Source organism: Cupressus sempervirens, chromosome 2, assembly GCF_028749045.1.
Source record: "Cupressus sempervirens isolate cs-2001-9-10 chromosome 2, ASM2874904v1, whole genome shotgun sequence".
Taxonomy (NCBI): Eukaryota; Viridiplantae; Streptophyta; class Pinopsida; order Cupressales; family Cupressaceae; genus Cupressus; species Cupressus sempervirens.
Window position 1 is genome coordinate 240,074,510 of NC_143119.1, and position 18,032 is coordinate 240,092,541.

Here is an 18,032-nt window from a genome sequence, read left to right on the forward strand (position 1 = left end):
GATAGGAAAGGAGCTCAATAATGGTATTGACCTTCCTTTAGACATATTAGAAGTATGTTTGAGCTAGGTGAACCAATCATCGTCAAGCTTTATTCAGAGGATCCTTGCTTCAATTAAGATGACTTTAAGTTGCCCCAAATTGTTGAGACACCATGACAAGGAAATCAAGTTAGTCGTTGCAACATGCCGAAGTGAGATTTTGAGAATCTCATCTCCTTGAGAACCATATGATGATGACACCCTAACAAAGGTATTGTAGTTGATCATTGACAACTTTATGAGACTAGATGACACTAATGGTGATCTTTTTGGAAGGAGATTTACAATATTGAATAATTGTGCAAATGTCAAAGTATGTAACTTTCTCTTAGATCTAGGGTTGGAAGATTTCATCCATGATATGTTTCATCAATTTTTGGTCACAGTTAAGGAGTATCACAGTACTTGCTACCATATACTATACTTGGTACCATATATTGTACGACTATTCTCATGGCCACAGTACAAACATTCATACACAATGTATGGATTAACTATCTCCCAATCATACAAACTAATCTCCCTCTTCCATTGATATTGTGCGACCCTTTTACCTTGATTCCACCATATGAAAAATATAGTTGGCCATCTAAACAATTCAAACTTTCTCCTTTAGTTCTAATGTTGACTCCAGGATAGATTGGAAATATTACAGAAGTAATGGTCCAACCTATGGGAATCTGCATACTTCTCCTATCGAACCTGAGCAATATAACTAAAAGCTCTATAATGTGAATCACTTTTTGTTGCACATACTAAAGCATCTTAGGACCCAACACTACACGACTCTCCAAATGATACCATCTCAAAGGTGTACACTACAGTCAACAAAACAATGCCTAAAAAGGAGACACACTAAGAGAATCATGGTACACATTATTATAAGAAAACTCAGCCAAGTACAAAAGTCATCCCACTTGCTTATTGATCCATCATATACATGTGAAGAATTTCCTCAAGAACCTAATTCACTCACTATAGCTCATCATTGGTCTCAGTGTGATATGTAAAACTAAAACTAAGTTGTGCACCCAAAGAATGCTAGATAGATGTGCACAATGCAAAAACAAATACTTGATTTCTATTTGAAATGATCCTACGAGATATTTCATGCACCCAAACTATATCCTCCATGAACATGTGTGCTACAAAAATAACAATATAAAAAACTCCCAAGGGCTAAAAGTGTTCCATCTTGGAAAAACATGTCTACAATAACTATAATAGCATCATTAATGTGGAATGAGATAGGTAGCTAGGTAATAAAATCACTAGATATAGTGTCCCACTTCTACTTGAGAATGGAATGTGGCTACAAATACTTTTTGAATGTTGATGCTCTGCTTTCCCTCTCTGACACTTAAGACATCTAGCCACAAAATCGTCAACATCATGCCTCATCCCTGAAAAATAGTAGAGTTTTCGCAGGCTAGAATGAATCCTCATGATGTCGGGATGTGCAGAATAAAAAGCATAATGTGACTCAAACAAAACTAACTAACAAAGAATGCCTAACACTAGCATGTAAATGTGCCCATCGTGCCACAAAAGCCCATTTGACTCCAAAGAATAACCTGAAAACTAACCTACAAGGGTATGTCTAGACTCAATCTCTACTCTAACTTCCTGATACCAAGTGTCACCAGGTAAATCTTCAAGAATATAGCTATTTAAACTCACACCAAGTGACACAACAAAGATCCCATGCCTTCTCCTACTCAAAACATCTGCAACAATGTTCTCCTCACCTTGATGTAATGGACATCTAAATCATATTCACAAAGGAACTTCATTTAAAAACATTGTCATGCATCCAAGTTTGGCTGAAAAAAGATAACTATAAGCGACAATGTATGATATACACCTCAAACCTACAAACCAAAAGGAAATGTCTCCAGCATACTAGCTCATCCATAATTGTCGCTAACTCCAAATCATTAGTGGTATAGTTCATCTCGTGATCCTTGAGCTTTTGGCACTCATGCTATCACTCATCCCTCCTACATAAGAGATACCTTATTATTCATGTCTTTAGAAAGGCATAGTGCAATCTTATGAAGAAAATGCTAAGTGTTGATATGATGCAATACAAATGAAATATGATTGTGGTAATATGATGCTCAGTGATTATAATGCTATTCCTCTATTATATAACACTAGTATGAGTTGGTCATATGTAGGGACGATGCTCGATATGAATCTGATAGCATGATTATATGCAATGAATGCAATTACGTCAATTTGAGATTGTGAATGCAAGCATCTATGACATTATAATACCACTTCTATATATATATATGACATAGATGGATGTGATGCATAAGTGTATAGCAGAATGTATAGCAGAATGTGTGATGGTGTCATGGACAGATGTATGGAGGGTAATGACATTTGATTGTGCAACTTTACTAACTAAATATAATGCATATCATGACGGTGATGACAAGATGACAATTGTTACAACCGATAATCAAATCATCTGTCCATCATATAGCCAACGTGATATGGTGGTGTTTACAAGTGATAATGTATGGTCACTTGTAGATAACATTGTAGCCATGTTGCCTACATGATGGAGAGATGTCATAGTGATTGCCAAGCTCCATCTATCATCACAAGTTGAATTCTTTGCTATAAAAATGCATATTATGTAAAAAACAAAAGGTATGTTGACTCCTTGCCAAACTTATTTATTTCATAATGATGAGGGATATCATAGAAAAGAAGGGCCAATAGTCCATAATAAAATCTAGGTAATAAAACCAATTTGCTAATTCCATTAAAGACCCCAACAACCATTCAAATATTATCATATATAAATATGTAATAAAAGACAAGGAGCATAAATAATTGAGATTTATTTATGCCTAAAGGGGATATTAGGAGATTGGCAAAATTAATTAAATCAGTAATTCCCTAGGACCAAAGTTAGGACATTAATGAAATAATTATCAAAGTATTTAATTAAAAATGCACAAAAAGACAAAATATGAAGAAATGACCATTAAATAATTGGCAGGATGCCAATAATAAAAGATAAAATGATCAAAATTGATTCAAAAAAATCGAAGAAGAGCAGAAATAACGACTTAAAAAAGGGGGTTGTAGGCACTTGTCATTATTAGGTGTCCATGCTTTGTATATAGATTAGTGTCTAGGGATGGTTTTGGATGTTAAAGAGCTTACCCTTATATATTCAAGAGCTTACCTCACAAACAATCTGCAAACTCTTAACACTGATAAAACAAATTAGTCATTTTACGGTAAATAAACAACAATTGAAATTGAATGATTACATGTTAATACATATTAACAAAGTTGATTAAAATAAATTTGAAACATGGACAAATAGCATCAGAATCTCTTTTTTTTCAAAACGGGCTTTTTATATCACGAAATGATAAACCATACTAAATTAAAGAGCAGCCTTTAAATATCATAAATACTAATTAGAATACATTCTAAAAATGCATAGACATGTAGTGAAAGAATTTAGGAAGGAAAAAAAATTTCATAAGAGCTTGGGAAAAAATCATTGAAATTTCAAAAATAGTAGAATATACTCCAATTCTATTTTATTGTGTAGACTCTGAACGCAATTGCAAATGCCCTGAAGAACATTGGAGCACCAAAAAGGTTTGTAATGCAAATTTTAAGTGTTTGTTGTGCATTCTTCAATATTTTTTCTGTCCATCCCACATGGGTTTGCAAGATGCAACAAAAAGCTAGAAAAGAATTTTGCAAATTAAACGTTGAATAAGTCCAATGAAACATTAAGGCAACATGTATTACTTCAAAGATCTCAAACATTGGTTTACAAATAACCATCATAGGAGTTATATTTACTTTGTTATTAGAAAACCAAACAAATTGATTAAAACCTAATAAGAAAAGTTCTCTCTGTGCCAAAAGACTACAAAACAAATAAAAGAAACAAAAAGGTGGAAGATGGAAATATATTGTCTCTGTAAATAATAATAATCTTTCAGTGTTTGTTGTCAAATGTCTTTTTTGTTAATTTCTTATAACCCAGTTACAGATCAATTGCACAATAAATTCACATAAAGAAACTCAATATGATTTATAACAATTAATAGTCTAGGTTAATTAACAGAAGAAAATAGTGGAAGCAAAATAATAGAAGCCAATCAGATATAAACAATAACACAAATATACCCAAAAAACCCTAGCTTGGGGAAAAACCTACAACTATTGGATCTTCTATCCAGCCTATCAGCAAACTTTCTCTTCTAGAATACCATAGAGTTTGCTACAACTTAACATTTATAGAGCCCAGCTAGTTTACTTAGCAAGCAAGGAAAGAAACTTTCCTTTCTTTATTTAGCTTTAAAACACATAAAATCACTCTTACTTTATGCAACCTCACAAACTCATAATTATCCTATTTAAAGAATAAAAACTAAAGTTGTTGCTAAACATCCAACTCAGATTTCTTTCAAGCAACTCTACCTTTCAAGCTACACAAAAAAAACAAAAATCAACATTCTCTCTTAGCGAGGAAGGTCTTCTACACAACACCCAACTTATCCCTGAAGAACACATACTTATTTTCACCAAAGCTTTTGTCAAGATGTCTTTTATCAATTCTTCTATAGGAATGTACCAAAGTTTCATTATCTCCTTCTCCACACAATCTTTGTTAAAGTGGTACTTGATCTCGATGTGCTTGGACTTGTCATGAAACACTGAATACGCAAAAAGTTTGATGCAACTCTGATTATCATAGTAAATGACTTTATGATCTAGCTTCTAATCAAAGAGCCCAACTAGAAGTTTACAAAGCCAAATAGACTCACATGTAGCCATGATGGCAACCATCTACTCAGCCTTTACAGAACTTTGTACAACTGACTTTTGTTTCCTATTGCACTAAGAGACAACTCCTAATCCCAAACTGAAACTATACCCTAAAGTTCTCTTCTTGCCAACTATATCGCCTGCCCAATCTACATCAATAAAACCCTCAAGCTCCACTCCATCATGTTGAACATATTTGAGCCCAAAATCAACTGTGCCTTCGAGATATCTCAAAAAATGCTTTGCAGCTATCTAGTGCACACATTTAGGTTCCACCATAAATTGACAAAGAGAGTTCATTACAAAACAAATGTCTGGCCTAGTGTTGACCAGATACATAAGAAAGCCTATCAATTGTCTATATAAAGTAGGGTCCACTACTTTTGATATGGAAGTATCAATTTTCCTCCAATTTGTCACAAGTGGTATTTACATGGGCTTACAATTCTCCATCCTAAATCACTTCAAGATATCAATTAAGTATTTGCCCTTTCCAAGGAAAATCTTTCCCTCTTTTTGCCACAACTCCAATCCTAGAAAGTAGTGCATCAACCTCAAATCCTTCATCTCAAACTCGCTCGCAATGTGATATGAGCTCCTCTACCCTTGTAAGAAATAAGTCATCAACATACAATAACAGTATGAGAAGTTCACCCTTCACCTAAACATAGTACAGGTTTGAATCTGCCAAACTTTTGATGAAGCCCACACTATTCAAGTAACTATCAATGTGTGAATACCATGCCTTAAGAGCTTGTGTCATTCCATATAGTGCTCTTTTCAACTTGCAAATGTGAGAATCCCTCCCATGTGCTTCAAATCCTTCAAGCTGCTCAATGTAAATTTCTTCCTCAATTACTCCATTGAGAAATGTGGTTTTAACATCCATTTGGTGAATCTTCCACCCCATCTATACAGCCACATATATTATAGCTCTTATGGAAGAGTACCTAGCTACTGGATTAAATGTCTCGTCATAGTTAATTCCTTCCTTTTGAGAAAACCCCTTAGCCACAAAATGAGCTTTGAACTTTTCCACACTACCATGTGCAGCATGCTTAATCTTATATAGCCATCTTGAGCCCACCACAAACTTCTCTTTTGGTCAAGGTACTATCTACCACGAGCTATTCTTCATGATGAAAGAATACTCCACCATAGCATCCTTCCAAACTTGGTGCTTGGACGCCTCTTGAAATCTAGAAGGCTCTACTTCAATTAATTCACTCATAAGTGCTACATAATCAGAATAATGTTTGGGAGCCTTTTTTGTCTAACTGAATCTTGTGTATCACCCACATATTTTTGAGCCTCTCTCAAAGTTTTCTCAGCTGCCCTATTTTCTCTCCTCTGTAATAAGGATATGAGGTTGAGGATTCCTTTGAGCCTAATCATCCTATTTGGTTTTATTGTCTTTCTCTCTAGTTTGAGTGACTGATGTTTGAGGAATTTGTGCTACCTCTATTGTGGATGATTGCCCCTCCTCATTCATTAAGTTGCTAGACTTCTGAAGAGCTTTCTCCTTAAACCTTACATCTCTGTGAGCAACTATTTTCCTTGGGGAAGGAATGTAAACCTAATAAGCCTTACAAGTTTCACTGTGCCCAACAAGGATACCCTTCTTTGCAGTTGGTTCCTACTTTTTTCTTGTCTCCATAGGAACATGACAATACACAAGGCATCCAAAAATGTGAATATGCCCCAAATTTGGTTTCTTACCACTAAATGCCTCTTCTGGAGTCAAATTTCCCAACACTTTGTGAGGACTCCTACTCTGCAAATATACAACTATATTGCACAATTCAGCCTATATGAACCAAGGCAAGTCAATATCATGAAGCATCGCCTTGGTTTCTCCAACTATAGCCATGTTCTTTCACTCAACAACACCATTTTGTTGAGGCTTGTACGGAACTGTCAACTCTTTCTCGATACCTTCCTGAATACAAATATCTTTGAAGGCATTCGTGGTATACTCACCTCCATTATCAAACATCAGTATCTTGATTTCTCCCTATCTGGTTTTCCACAAGAACCTTAAATTCTTTGAATTTACCAAAGAGCGCATCCTTGTTCTTCATAAAATATATCCATGTCTTCCTAGAGAAATCATCAATGCAAGTGACATAATACTCATACCCATTTAAGAATCCTATTGACATAGGCCCACACACATTTGAGTGTACAAGATCCAAAATCCCTCCAGATCTACTATCAATACTTGGAAAATTGGTCGTGCCATATTTCCCAGGAACACAACCCTTACACAACTCATGCTTTTTTGTCTTCATCTTAGGTAGCCCTGTCACTATTTCCTTGAGCACATTAAGTTTTCCATGGTGAAGATGAGCCATCCTCCTATGCCACAATTCTCCTTGCCCTTTACAACTAACTACTTACCAATGCTTATGCAGGTTCAAACTGTAACCGAAACAAGCTGTCATGTCTAACTCCAATCACTTTTGCAAATTTGGAATCCTTAGGACAAATATGAACTTTTTACGTTTCAAAGGTTACAATGTAACCCTTGTCTTCCAAAGTAGAAACTGAAATTAAATTCCTTGTCATGCCAGAAACGTACAACACATCCTCCACCAACAAGGGCTTGCCAGATTCGCTCTAAAACTTGATAGTGCTAATACCAATTGCATGGTACTTGGCATTTTCACCGAGTTCAATAAAGAAATCCAACTTCTCCTCCAACTTCGTAAAACAATCTCTGACTCTTGTCATGTGCAAGAAGCCCCACTATTAATATACCAAACCCTATTGAGAATTGAACTTGAGAGATAGGCGATTAGTGAAAACTCATTCTAAAATCGTGATGCAAAGTCCACCTCGGCTATAGCAGCAACTTGGTTCTTTTGATTGTCCTCTTTTTTTCTTATTCCTAATCAGACATTGACTGGCATAGTGACCCATTTGATGGCAGCAAAAACATTTTATCCTGCTTAGATCTTTTCTATGCCTACTCTTAGAAGAAGAACCTTATGTTTGCCCTTTATTAGACTTCTTCTTACTCTTGCTTGCAAGAGCAGGATTTTCTTCTTGTCCCTTCTTTGTCTAGTCTCCTCGATGAGCACCTTCACAGATTTCCTCTTGAACAAAATCCTCCCAAAGTCTTGCCCAATTATGTAGTCGATCTCTATCGACCATGCACTTAACAAAAACCATTTAAGGATATATACACCAACTCATCTTCGACAATTGTCTCTCCAATAGCAGCCAGCTCATCTCTAACTTGAGTCAGCTTGGACAAATAAGAGGTCACACTCTTGCCTTTGGACATCTTGGTATTATGCAATTTGTCCTTGAGCATCATCTTGTGACTCTAGTAGTCACACTTATAAAGTCTTGTGAGCATATCCCACATCTCCTTGGTAGCGTCTTTCCTCAATAGATGAGGAATTAAATGATCTCTTACTCCATTAAGAATGATTCTTTGAGCTTTGGCCTCCTTGACCTCATGCAAATCCAAAGCAACAAGATCATTCGTAGGTGAAGTCACTATTGTACTAGCGTAGATCCACAACCTATTCCTTGGGAATAGATGTAATTCGAACCTTCCAGTACAAGAAGTTAGATGCACCCTCAAGTTTGTCCTCGTATCAAAGACTGGTTGTCATAGCCACAGGAAAACCTGGGGACAAAAACACTGTTTTTTTTTTCGTCTGAAATTTGCGTCACAAATCTTGGCTTTATATTTAGAGTTTAGAGCTCTGATACCATGTTTATTTCTTATAACCCAATTACAGATCAATTGCACAATAAATTTACAGAAAGAAACTCAATCTGATTTATAACAATTAATACTCTAGGTTAATTAACAAAAGCCAATCAGATATAGACAATAACACGGATATACCCAAAAAAACCTACAATTGTTAGATCTTCTATTCAGCCTAACAACAAACTTTTTCTTCTAGAATACCATGGAGTTTGCTACAGCAACTTTACATTTATAGAGTCCAACTGCTTTACTTAGTAAGGAAGGAAAGAAACTTTCCTGCTTTCTTTGGCTTTAAAACATATAAAATTGCTCTTGCTTTATGTAACCTCACAAACTCATAATTATCCTATTTAAAGAATAAAAACTAAAGCTGTTGCTAAACATCCAACTCGAGTTGCTTTAAAGCAACTCCACCTTCAAAGCTGTACAGAAAAAATAAATCAACACTTACGTGTTTAATTAAAACATTAATGGAACTCTTTTATGAATATAACCATCTAAGCATTTAAGACTCATCTTGTAAGCATGTTTGTATGTCACTATGGTGCAGGTATCATATTAAAACTCTGATCTAATTGCGGTATCTTTTCTTTGCAGATTGTCGTTTGGCTATTAACTGTGGAGGTCAATCAAATTCCTTGGTTCATGGACCTAATTTTGATAGTGATTATAATGAACTTAATGATTCGACCTTCTATCTGAGTCCTAAACGAAATTGGGGTGTTAGTAATATAGGCTATCTTATGAAACATTATACAAAATACACACCTGAGTTAGGGACCCCACATATAGTTAAGGTTAACAACCCACCCAACTCCATTGATCCACAACTGTACAACACAGCACGTACTTCTCCTTCCTCTCTAAGGTACTACGGCTTGGATCTCCAAAATGGACCGTACAATGTAACACTCCACTTTGCAGAAATACAATTTCCAGCCAGCCAAAATTCAGAAGGAGTCCGGATATTTGACGTCTATATTCAGGTATAGTCTTTTCTCCTTTAGCACTCTGTTTCAGCATTTAGGCATCTCTGCAAAGATTGCAATCCGATTTTCAGTGCCTTGAATCACTACAGAAAGTTGAAAAAGATTGACTAAACTTCTTGGCTTATCATTACAACAGTTGTGCTTGGTAAAATTGATCACAATATGTGCAGGGAAAGAATGTATTGAAAGATTTTAATATAATGGAGGAAGCTGTAGAGAAAAATCCTGTAGTTGTCAAGACCTTCACTACCAGTGTCACAGATAATATCTTAGAGATTCACTTCTTTTGGGCTGGTAAAGGAGCATGTTGTGAGTCACAAGAAGAAATCTATGGACCTTTAGTATCAGCTATTACAGTTGATCCTGGTAATAAAATCTTTACTGAAGAATTCCTTACCATTTTCAAGCTGTTTAGGAAGTTGAATGCAAGGCAATAGCTTAATTTTTTTTATCATGTAGTAATTTCATAAATTGTGGTGTTCTAAAAAATTCATTTTCTGTTGATTTCTAACATTGTTGAATATCTATCTTCTGGCAGAGTTCAAACCTCATATTCCCAAGAATACTCAGGCAATTAATATAGCTAAAATTATTGTTGGAGTAGTGGGGGGTCTGGGAACTTTGCTAATTATATCTTTAATATTTATCAAGAAAACAAAAAAGTGGGAAAGCATACTCTACTTTGTTAGAAGAGACAAAGGTGATCTTCAAAACTGATACTACCTGATTCCATCAATGATTTTACTTCATGACTTGTTTCTCATTTGTTGAATTCTTCCTGTATCTTGTTGAAGGTTTAGCAGAATTAAAGAAAATGACAGGCAATTATTACAGCTTAAAGTTGATGAAACGTGCAACACATAACTTTGATCCCAAAAATAAGATAGGCGAGGGCGGGTTTGGTGCAGTTTATAAGGTATATTTATATGCACCCTAAAACCTGAAACACATGCATAACGTTTATATCAGTGCTTCACAGGGAAGTGTGAAAAGCATATTATACTATTGTGCAGGGCATACTACCAGGTGGGAAAAAAGTAGCAATAAAGCAACTGTCACATCTCTCAAAACAGGGGAATCATGAGTTTCTGACTGAAGTAAGCACAATATCTGCAGTGCAACATCCAAATCTTGTTAAACTTTATGGTTGCTGTGTAGATGGAGGAGAACTTCTCCTGGTATACGAATACATGGAAAATGGCAACCTTGCTCAAGCTTTATTTGGTAAAGTCATCCTATATCTATGACCAATTCCATGACAAATAAAATCCACTGTTCATTTGTTATGAACTAGTAAGTCATGTCATACAGTAAACAAGACCTGATTTTATTTCTTGTATTCTTATTATGATTCTTAGATCCTGGTGAGGGTAGGGTCAAGCTAGATTGGCCCACAAGGTACAGAATTTGCCTAGGAATTGCACGAGCAATTGCATATCTTCATGACGAGTCACTTCTAAGAATTGTGCACAGAGACATCAAACCTACAAATATTCTTCTAGATAAACAACTACATCCCAAAGTGGCAGATTTCGGGTTGGCTAGGCTCTTTGATGAAGGAAGTACTCATGTCAGCACAATGATTGCCGGAACCATGTAATCTAAAAAATAACTATGTTTTTTAATTTATTTTACTCCAAAATTTACTTTCCAGGATGCTGACTTTTTTCATCCTAAATCTTCAGTGGGTATATGGCTCCAGAGTATGCTTTGAAAGGGCATCTCTCAGACAAGTCAGATGTTTACAGCTTTGGAGTTGTTGTGCTCGAAATTGTGAGTGGAAGAACCCACACAGACATGAGCTTGGAAGAAGAAAGAAGTTATCTTCTTGAATGGGTAACAGTCCATATTCAAACTATATTTATGTATAATACAGTGCAAGGTTTTTCAATGCAACTCAATAATATCATTTAATATCTGGCTTGCTAACACAGGCTTGGCAATTATATGAGGAAAAGAAGACTTTGCAATTGGTAGATGTAAACCTATTACAATCAGCATACAATGAAGAAGAGGTGGTAAGAATGATTAATGTGGGTCTACTGTGCACTCAAGAGAATCCTAGTGCAAGGCCTTGTATGTCCACAATTCTTGAAATCATGAAGGGTGGCATCGCAACGCCTGCTCCACAGTCTCAACCAGGGTATCTCAATCAGTGGCTAGCTTGGGAGCTGGCTGCTGGAAAGCACCATATTCAGGCACAATCCTCAGCAACAAGTAAGAGCTGAGGCTCAGGCCAGAAAGGATCTGGAAAAGACAGCTATTGAGTGTTGAGAAGAAAAGCTTCAAAGTTAAATAATAAGAACTGCTTCTGCTAAGTATAGATCATGATTATGACTAATATACTCAACACTGTACTAACTAGTTAAGCAGATTCTCCGATGCTCTCATTCATCTTTACTGTAGCTATGTACTTATTGTTTTTAGATTAATGAAAGAGGATGAACTTTTGTCCTTGGCTAATAATGCCTAAAATCTGATGTTATGTATCAACTGACAAACACACTAGTCAAACTATTGACTATATGTTTGGTAAATCTAAACCTGTGCATGTTGATATAAACTTGCTTTCTTCAGTTCTTTTAAGACTAATGCATATAGCTTAAACAACAAAGCATGGCAAGACCAATATTTAACATTTCTTTGGTGCATGTTAAGCACAATAGTGATTCTCTAGTCAATAGTTTTCTTGATGAGAGAGGGTATGCTTCACTTCATAACACTCATTACAAAGCATGGCAAGTCCTATACTAAATTTTATCCAATATAGAAATAAAATGTAAATCATCCAATGACGTTTAGAGAAAGGGGACAACCATGTCTGACATTGTAGATTATTTTATTGTTTTCTATATTGACATGCTATTCATAAATTTTTCATTCTATATCAGGTTTTGTCTTAGTTATAGTTCAGGTTCAGGTTTCCAAGTATGGCAAAAGAAAATTGGGATTGAGTATATTTTGCATATTTTATGAAATAATTCATATATAAAATCATCAATATATACATATGTTAGGCTAAAAAAAGAAATAAATTTAGATGACCACATGGAGACATGTTTGAAGTTGTTCTAAGGTCCATTGTAAAGTTAAGGGTTAGCTTTCAAATTGATCAATTAATCTATGAAGGTGAAAAACAAATTTAAAAATTTAAAATTTGATTAAAATTTTAAAATAGTCTCAACTCATATCCAAAGCAAGTCAAATCCAATCCCTAACACAAAATGAACTTGACCCAAATCTGTGGGTTTTCCCTATCAGACCAATAAAAAGGTGCTTTTCATACAAAAGGACCTAATGAAAAGCTTTAGAAAAGCCCATAGAGCATATAGAACATTGGTTTTTCCCAGATGATTGTAAAAGTTAGCAAGTGATCAAGTGATGCAGAGGCATCATGGGCCCATTAGCATTTACCTGGGAAGTTTCCATTTCCGACTTTGTTTTGTAACAACCCTATTTTTTCAGGGCTTCATTTCTGATCACTTCAACTGTTTGGACCAATATTCAAGGTTTCCAAACTCATACTCTCAACTCTGATCACTCTTCCTATGTGTCTCAACTCACAATGCAATGAACATAGGATCAATCCACTAAACTAAACACAAATTCACTTACAATTCTCTGCCCCTCCCAAATGACCTATAACAGTCAGGCCTCAAGCGTTAGGCCTACCCTGAACTTCTCTATGAACTCTCCCAACAAACAAACACTCATTGATTCAACAACCTCTGATCACACTTCTTCCAAATCTGATTGCACACTCATCTCTGATTACATATTCTTCATCTCTGAATTTTGTCTTCTTCTACGCCTATTCCCTATGACAGCACTAACTCATTCCCTGGACTGATAACATGCTTATCTCATCATACAAATGGATGTATTGATACTTTTATACTCCTTGAGACAACTCAATGCTCAGTAGCAACTTCCAACACATTGACAACCAATGAATCTAATGCGATTGTCCCCATTCCTTATCCTAATAACACTTTCCATCAGACCTTTCCCTTGGATCAACCTAATAACACTAACATGGCCAATGTGATTGATGCTTTCCAAATGTAGATTCGGATCTCATATAAATATGAGAGAGGAGACATGTCTCTTCAAGAGACATGTTCCTATAGTTAATCATCTTTAGTTAACTATATGTATAACTCACCTTTAAACATATATGTAATATTAATATATTAACCATATATGTAATATATTATTATATAATGTATTACATATATAATATATATATTATATTACAAATATATATATATATATAATTCTTATCAATAATATAAGACTAAAACAATGCTCATATAAATCATGAATATAAATACTCAATGTAATGAGTATATCACTTCAACTGATGCTATGCTTCAACACTCCCTCTTAGCAAGGGAGAAGTGACAAAAACATTTTATGAGATATCAATATCAAGGATATCTATACACAACATATTATCTAACTTTGACACTCTGAAATAGTGACTTGTCAAATAACTACAATCACAATGTTATGAACTCTATCATAACATATATTATGATCTCTAATTGTCCGAAACAATATCTAGAGTAATCATAATGCTTTCATTATCAATGACTTCCGGCATATCCGGAACAAAAACTTTCATAATAATAGGCCTATGATATGCAAGATCATCATCTTACAAAGATTGACTTCTGTATGTTTGTTATCATAGTGTTCGGCAAAATCTGACCCAAAGAACCATGATAACAGGTCTACCATTTATAAGATCATCATCTTATAATGGTTACCTTCTGTTTATATATGTCAATGAAAGATCGTCACCTTTCATTAACCCAGTCAAAAGGTGGTACAAAGGGTTTTCACCTCATTCTTCTCTCTCATAGAGGAGAGCGCATTGTAAAGAATTTCTCTTAGAACTTCTCCTCAAAGAGAAGATATCATCCACAAAGTATTGTATCTCAAAAATTTTCCCTTTGAACATCAATCCTGGAAAGTTGGGTCCTCTAGTTACTTCCTCAAAAACTCTCTTTACCCAAGGATGCTTGTCGAACTAATCAATAAATCATGATATATGTAGGAGTAGGCCCATAAACATCATACAGTCGCCCACATGTATTTCTAGACTCCCTCTGAGTATTAATAATCTAAGCTCCTGCATTGCCTTCGAAGAAGTGTCATACTCCCTCTTAATGTAGAAGAATCTCATAATCTTAATCATCAAAGATGTTTTCGTCAAGAGCCTCACTTTATCCATCTTAATCATCAGGGTCTTTGGAACTACTATCATTAGATTTAGTCTGCACAATATTTGGTAGCATATGTGAAGTACCAACCTTCTTTTCCTGTAAGAATATCCTCAAACATAAAGGAAAAGATCAAAACAAATAACCTTTTATAGTATGTATAAAATTACAAATAAATGAATAAATAAATGTAAAAGATACAAGTACTTATCTGCCTATGAGGGTCATGGAATATCTCCTTTTCTAAGGATGGTTCAAGTGGGAATGAAACATTGCCTATTATTCCCCCCACAATGTAAAATTACCACTCTTATATCATTGAACATTTTTATATCACATCAAATTTGACAACTTCTTTCTAAGTGTCAACTTGTTCTTTTCATTCATTGAAGCTCCAAACATTCAATAAGCTTAATAGTAGAAGCTAACACAAGCTTGTCCAAAATATGCCAATATCTTGATTCAGTATGATTGTGCCACTTGAATGACTCTACAACTCATATGTCAAGTTTTATTTATCAAATAGAGACTCGTAGATAGTTTAATTTAAAGTCAACTTTCTTATGATGTACACAAGGGGTAGGCCCATTCACATAGTTGCATGAATTATAGTGCTCTTGACTGTTACAATTTATTGATCACTGAAAATTCCAACACAACATTGGTTTACTCCCTCTAAATCAATATGATCAATATCGCTGACGGTTGATGAAACCATATCCTCTATTTGCTCCCTCTGACGGATGTGCCAAAATCCTTCTAACCTTCTAAGCTTCTAAAATAAACTTCCCTTTAACAAAGTGTTAGACTTTCTCTAAATCTAATATTAATCCTCCTACATTCTCGAAGGAAAAGATCAAGCAAATAGCTCTTATAGTATATATTAAACATAAAATAAACGAAAGAATAATATAATTCTCAATATAAGATCTTTCCAATATAGATAATTATTAACTAATTTCGTTCGCTCTTATCCTACTTTGAAAATGATCCCCATTATTCCAATATATTTTATCTCCATAATATATCATCATATTATTTTTCTCCAAGTATTAATTTTGAGCATAACATCAAACTAATTAAATATCACCATGATATCCCTATCAATAATGTTATCACTAATGTGAAGAAATAAATCTCCTAACTAAAAGATAGCTTTTTTAATTAAGAAAAGATATTACCTTTGATATTACAACCATCATGTTACTTACCCACTATAATTTCGGGTATTGGTTGTCCTCCCATTATATTCGGGTCCTTCACTCATGTATAGAATTTCCTTATAAATTTATGGTTAGAAGCCGAAGTATCATGTTAATATTGTATGTTCCTCCCCATTGTTATCACCCAGTACACCCCCCTTCTTTGGAACCTTTCTATTATTACTCAAGGGTGATTATTCTCCCCATGGCGTGATATGCATTTTTCTTTTCTTTTTTTGATTTACCCCAGATGCCACCTAGTTGTTGAACTTTATGTTATATTAATCAATGTCTTCCTTTTTGTGAACTTGGTGGATCACCCTTCCATTTGTATGATTGCTCCAATGTCTTTACCTTATCTCAATAATTTATTTATTTATTTTGGGGACCTTGTTCGATATTGAATGCCTGCAACACTACAGAGCATCCTCAATCTGGGTCTTTTGTTGTTGAGTGCGATCCCACATTCTCCTGTCATTTATATTTTCACAACAGACAACCACTAAACATCAGTGGCATTCGGATCAAAGTTGTCTCCCATGCACAAACAATCCATTCGATACAAACCCAATGGAAATGCCCTTCCCTATCACCATCGTGCATTCCCATCTTGTCAAGCTTCCTCCGACACTGTAACATCATCAAGTCCCACATTCTAGAGATGTGTTTTCAAATCCAGCACGGCGAGTTGTAATCTGACTCCAATAACTTGGCCTAGATCACTACAGGATAACTCCCACCATCATTGGCTTGAACCAGAGCGAAGGCACCAACATTGGACCCACGAGGTAATGTTTGCAGGTCTGGAAACCATTATTTTGAAAGATAGGTTTCGACTTCAAATACTTTTCTTAGGAGCATTCTGAATAGAAATTTCGTCAATTCGATAGCTTCTAGCCAAAGATCTTATGGCACCATTTTCTCAACAAAGATTGTTAAAAAGGTACTAAACAATACCGTACTTAGGAGATTCAAAGCTTCTAGTCACAGAGCTTTTTCGTGTTCCAAAAAAATTCACTGGCATACTACATTACCAGAAACTTACTACATCATGGTAATACAAACAAAAAATGTTTTTGATATGGAACTTTGTAATTATCTGATAGAGGCATATTTGAAGATCATAAAATATGAACCATGACCATGGGAGTCTCATAATATTCGCCTATGTTCATAGATAGAATAGAACAACACTAGAAAAAGCTTAATTAAATTCTAATATGATACATAGGAATTTATATGGCTACCATAAGTCTCAGTAGAATTTGAAGCACAAGATTTGAGGCATCTACGTTGCTATATGCTACAATGTTTAAACTTGTTCTGGAGTGCCTCATGAATTCAAAGATTCTAAAAGTTTTTCTATGAAATTCATTTTGTGCGTACAATGCCCACGACTAATTCAAACTACCAATTAATACTTCAATTTGATCTTCTCTATCATTGGTAAACAATAAAAATTCAAGCTCCGGAAAAACTCAAGCTTCGACTTTTAAGTTTTCCAAGTGTGATTTTATGCATTCAAGAAACCCAGCAATTCCACTTTTGATAAAACATTAGCACCAACTCCCACAACATTGAATGCAAAGAATATAAAGGCTTTAATAGTTGTTTTTTCTCTTTATAAAATGTATTTGAGAACTTCCTTACATTTGCAGTAACTAGGCTCTGATACCATGTTAAGTAACATGGATCTTTTCTACAAATGTACTAACATGGCCAATGTGATTGATGCTTTCCAAATGCATATTTGGATCTCATATAAATATGAGAAGAGGAGACATGTATAACTCACCTTTAAACATATATGTAATATTAATATATTAACCATATATATATAATTCTTATCAATAATATAAGGCATATAACAATGTTCATATAAATCATGAATACAAATACTCAATGTAATGAGTATATCACTTCGACTGATGCTATACTTCAACACTACTCACCATAGAGATAATCTCTTATATACCTGCAATCCACTCTTATCACTTCCCAACACTAAAAACTCAATACAACTAAT

The 18,032-nt window shown here is 34.8% G+C and overlaps 1 protein-coding gene and 1 long non-coding RNA gene across 7 annotated transcripts in view; one reads left to right on the forward strand and one right to left on the reverse strand.

Annotated features, from left to right (window-relative positions):
• Positions 1–12,139, forward strand: part of LOC149571919 (putative LRR receptor-like serine/threonine-protein kinase At1g56140) — a 108,706-nt gene extending 96,567 nt beyond the window's left edge. For 5 of the 6 annotated variants that reach the window (XM_089813328.1, XM_089813331.1, XM_089813326.1 and 2 more), the window contains 8 exons: positions 9,185–9,573; positions 9,747–9,942; positions 10,115–10,276; positions 10,371–10,492; positions 10,590–10,800; positions 10,935–11,172; positions 11,262–11,412; positions 11,511–12,139. In XM_089813328.1, coding sequence (XP_089669454.1) covers positions 9,185–9,573; positions 9,747–9,942; positions 10,115–10,276; positions 10,371–10,492; positions 10,590–10,800; positions 10,935–11,172; positions 11,262–11,412; positions 11,511–11,804 — 1,763 coding nt within the window. In that variant the 3' untranslated portion in view covers positions 11,805–12,139. The remainder of the gene's footprint in view (positions 1–9,184; positions 9,574–9,746; positions 9,943–10,114; positions 10,277–10,370; positions 10,493–10,589; positions 10,801–10,934; positions 11,173–11,261; positions 11,413–11,510) is intronic. The other variant, XM_089813327.1, reaches the window with a different exon arrangement.
• LOC149571920 (uncharacterized) overlaps positions 9,548–18,032 on the reverse strand; it is a 54,786-nt gene continuing 46,301 nt past the window's right edge. The window contains exon 5 of the long non-coding RNA XR_016359886.1: positions 9,548–9,620. This is a non-coding gene — a long non-coding RNA (uncharacterized LOC149571920). The remainder of the gene's footprint in view (positions 9,621–18,032) is intronic.